The sequence below is a fragment of the Sinocyclocheilus rhinocerous genome, unplaced genomic scaffold, assembly GCF_001515625.1.
Source record: "Sinocyclocheilus rhinocerous isolate Xijiao unplaced genomic scaffold, SAMN03320098_v1.1 scaffold789, whole genome shotgun sequence".
Classification (NCBI taxonomy): domain Eukaryota; kingdom Metazoa; phylum Chordata; class Actinopteri; order Cypriniformes; family Cyprinidae; genus Sinocyclocheilus; species Sinocyclocheilus rhinocerous.
The window spans coordinates 1123514-1127082 of NW_015667306.1; the positions used below are offsets into that span (position 1 = coordinate 1123514).

General features: G+C 38.7%; 1 protein-coding gene across 1 annotated transcript in view; it reads right to left on the reverse strand.

Annotated features, from left to right (window-relative positions):
• The window catches only part of LOC107733781 (suppressor of fused homolog (Drosophila)), an 18004-nt gene that overhangs the window by 11239 nt on the left and 3196 nt on the right, over positions 1 to 3569 (reverse strand). The window contains exons 4-8 of the mRNA XM_016545574.1: positions 2812 to 2954; positions 2471 to 2556; positions 2012 to 2084; positions 569 to 725; positions 339 to 441 (exon numbers count right to left, since the gene is read on the reverse strand). Of these exons, the coding sequence (XP_016401060.1) occupies positions 339 to 441; positions 569 to 725; positions 2012 to 2084; positions 2471 to 2556; positions 2812 to 2954 (562 nt within the window). The remainder of the gene's footprint in view (positions 1 to 338; positions 442 to 568; positions 726 to 2011; positions 2085 to 2470; positions 2557 to 2811; positions 2955 to 3569) is intronic.

The following is a 3569-nucleotide window of genomic DNA, read 5'->3' on the forward strand; positions in this document are numbered from 1 at the left end:
TGTGTGCTCAGGCGCTGCCGCAGCCGTTCTTGGCGCCGTCAAAATAAAAGTCCCGCCTCGAACACATCGGCCAAACAGAAAAACTTATCGGCCGATGCCGATATTTGAAAAATGGCAGATATCGGCCGATATATCGGCCTTGGCGATATATCGGTCGACCACTAATCCTGTCCCGTACAGGTGGCATTGCAAACCAAAGCAGTTTGGTGTCTTGAAACAAACTCTTCAACCTGTTACTTCCAGAATTAAGGTCACAGCACTGGTAAACCATACTTCCGCTTGACCAGTATAATCACACAGTCCTGAAGCTTTGATTGTCATGAAAGGGCAGGACTTACTGTGGCCGGTCGTGACTGTGCCTCTGACTGCTGATGGGAGGCAGGACAGACTTGCTGTTAATCTCCAGTCCTTTCCTCAAGGCTTCTCTAATCTGTTCAGTGTCTGTATGAACAATACAAATACTCATGACAACGACATAGTAATTTGAGCCAATACAAAATCTCTGAAGCATACGGAGTTTGGTGTCTTGTTTTTAAATTGGGCTGCACTTGTCCTTAGCACCAATCACCTTTGTCTGACAGCCTGCGTGGCTGTGACCCAATGCAAATGCTCCTGCTGTCGTCGTCATCCTCGGGAGGTCGGCTCAAGTCATCCCAGGCGCACTTGGCACTGACCCCACTCAGGTTAGAGCCGTCCGTCTCTATGCCTTTATCCACTCGTTCCTGCTTGGGATGAGCAATCAACACACGCACTAATCAGCAGGAGATCAGCATGGCTGGACATGTGTCCATCTCAGTGCAGAGAGCGAGGGGTCAGAGGACTAACAGCAGGTGGAGGTGTTGAGTTTAACAGCCACAGACTTAATTATACTCCATCTTTTCCCATCACTCCTGAAGCATCACAGTATGCGATATAACAGATGGCCTTAATCGCCAGGAATAATTATCATTCATTACTTGAGAGAGGTAAAATGTGTTCAAAAAAAGAGGCAGAGGTGCAAAATATTCAAAGGACATGACAAGTTTAGCTTGGATAAATTAAAAAAAGTAAGTATCTAAACGGGCCACACTGTTAAATAGTTCTTAATTTTAAGGAATTCACAGAAAAATTAGCAATTGCACTGATATTAAAATTCTGGCTGATATAGATAAGCAAATAATTATCATGTTATGGTCAGTAATGAATAAATGGCTGATATTAAAATTCTAATCTATTTTCTCTAAATAAATAATAAAACACCAAAAACACAACATAAAATATAAAAAGTACATTTAGGCAACACAACATAATATGTAATGTACAGTATGAAAAACTGATATTCATTTTGAGATCGGCTAAAGATTACATTTAACAGTGTTATACAATTATTAGTCTTTCAAAAGTTAACTTTAAGCGATGACAGAAACTTTTGTCCAAAATGAATACTTATTAGAATAGTTCTAATAAAATGTTTCTTGAGCAGCATATTAGAATGATTTCTGAAGGATCATGTGACACTGAAGACTGGAGTAATGATGCTGAAAATTCAGCTTTAGAATAAAATACATGTAAAATATACTGCTATTTTACTGTATTTATGATAAAGTAAATGCAGCCTGGATGAGCACTTCTTTCCAAAACAATAGCATTTTTACCAACCTCATACAAGCGTAAAATGTAAAAATAGGTGAAATGGGCATAAACTATTAAATATTCAATATCGACCAATGTATTTATAATATCAATCAATACTGATAATTTTACCAAAATACTAAAGTTAAATTTGTGTGAGAAGCAGACCAAAATATCATTAAAAATCATCTTTAAAGGAAGAGTTGGAGCAAATAACCATGAACAGTTGTCATATGGTAAAGACGGACATGTAAATTGTTCAAAATTTCTCCTTTTGTGTTCCACAGAAAGAAATAACAGCAAGCCATTTAGGAAAAATATCAAGGTGGGTAAATAAGATCATTTTCGTTTGTGGGTGAACTGTTCCTTTCAACAACATGCAAACTTCGGAAAACCTTACTTGCAAATGTGGATCAATGTCAAATAGATTTTCCCCTCTTCGCATGTCAGTGATTAACCATGGACCCCCAGCACTGCAAACAAAACAGCAGATGAAACAAGACCCATTTCAGAATTAGTGAAAAACAAAACCAGCACAAAGCATCTCAGAGCAAATGAAAGCTCCTGACCCACTTCTTACAGAGTAACAGCATTCAAAGTACACTGCTCTTATCTACAGTTCCCACAATGCCTCAGCAAGAGTGGAAAAGAAACATCATTTAGGAACATGACACATATTCTTCCATTTTCTTACAGTAAATTTAACACAAACTTATAACTTCACCCATCCATAAATGCCATAGAGACAAAGTAATATATCAAGGGCATTAATTTAGTTTCTCAGCTGGTTAAATCAGTCCTGGAGTTTCTTTAACGCATGTCCTTGGCCTGTCTCATGGCTGGCTGTGGGATTACTCACATGTGCACTCCTCTCAGCAGGTCCAGAATGCCTTGACCGTTCCACTGCTGCGCTGCCTGCAGCTCCTCTGTGCAAACACCCACAATCTGATGAGCACAGATGGAAAAACTTAATTTACACCAATCACAAGGAGACACATGCATAAGAGGACAAGGTTAATAAGTGAGTAAGGTTATTTCAAATGTACAGTGAGGTTCAGTTGAACCTAGATGGCTATATAAACATGTCTGAAAACGATCAAAATGGCTAAAGAAACAAAAAAAGAAAACTAAATAAATGTGGACTTTATATTACCCTATATTCAACAACTTTTTTGAAATTGCTGGCATGTTGTGCCTGACCTGAAAGAAGCTGACGTGACCAAAGGGGGTCTGCACTGGCAGCATCTGAGGGTCCTCCGTGAGTAACATATGCTGGATTCTAGACTCGCTGTTGTCCAACGGACTGTGCCACGAAATGTGATCTCCGCTACAGAATGTGTTTTCTGTCGCAGAGCAAACGATTTGTCAGAGATCTGCATACTTTCAAGACAGTAATATTTAAAATTGAAATTAAGTTTAATTTTAGTTTGACAACTCTGATATATTGCATACAGTACATGCAATAGAATATAGACATAGATACCTCCTATGGGACAAATCTGCTATTTTTACACTAAAAACGACAAGAAAAGTTTGTATGTGGATTGTTTGCACTTCCAATCAATAAAGCTACTAAAATACAGCAGAATGCCACATTCCGCTAAATACAGTCCATACATATTTAGATGTGCGATTCCACATGCTGCACCTCATATCACTGAATTGGATTCTAGATTAAAAGCATTAAAAGGGTCACACTATAATGCTGAGAAATGATCATGAATAGTGCTTCCAGTGTACAACAGTGAGCGCAAGCTAGATTAAAGTGATTATTACGTTTTGAATATGGATATTTTTCTTACAAAAACGCATCAATTCGCTACAGAAGGCCTTTGTTTACTCCCCAGAGCCGTGTGAGACACTTTTTTTTATGGATGGGCGCATTTTAATTAAGTGCTTTTGGACTGATGCATGCAACACCCGCTGACTGCCATGAAACGGCTTGAAAGATCAAAGAC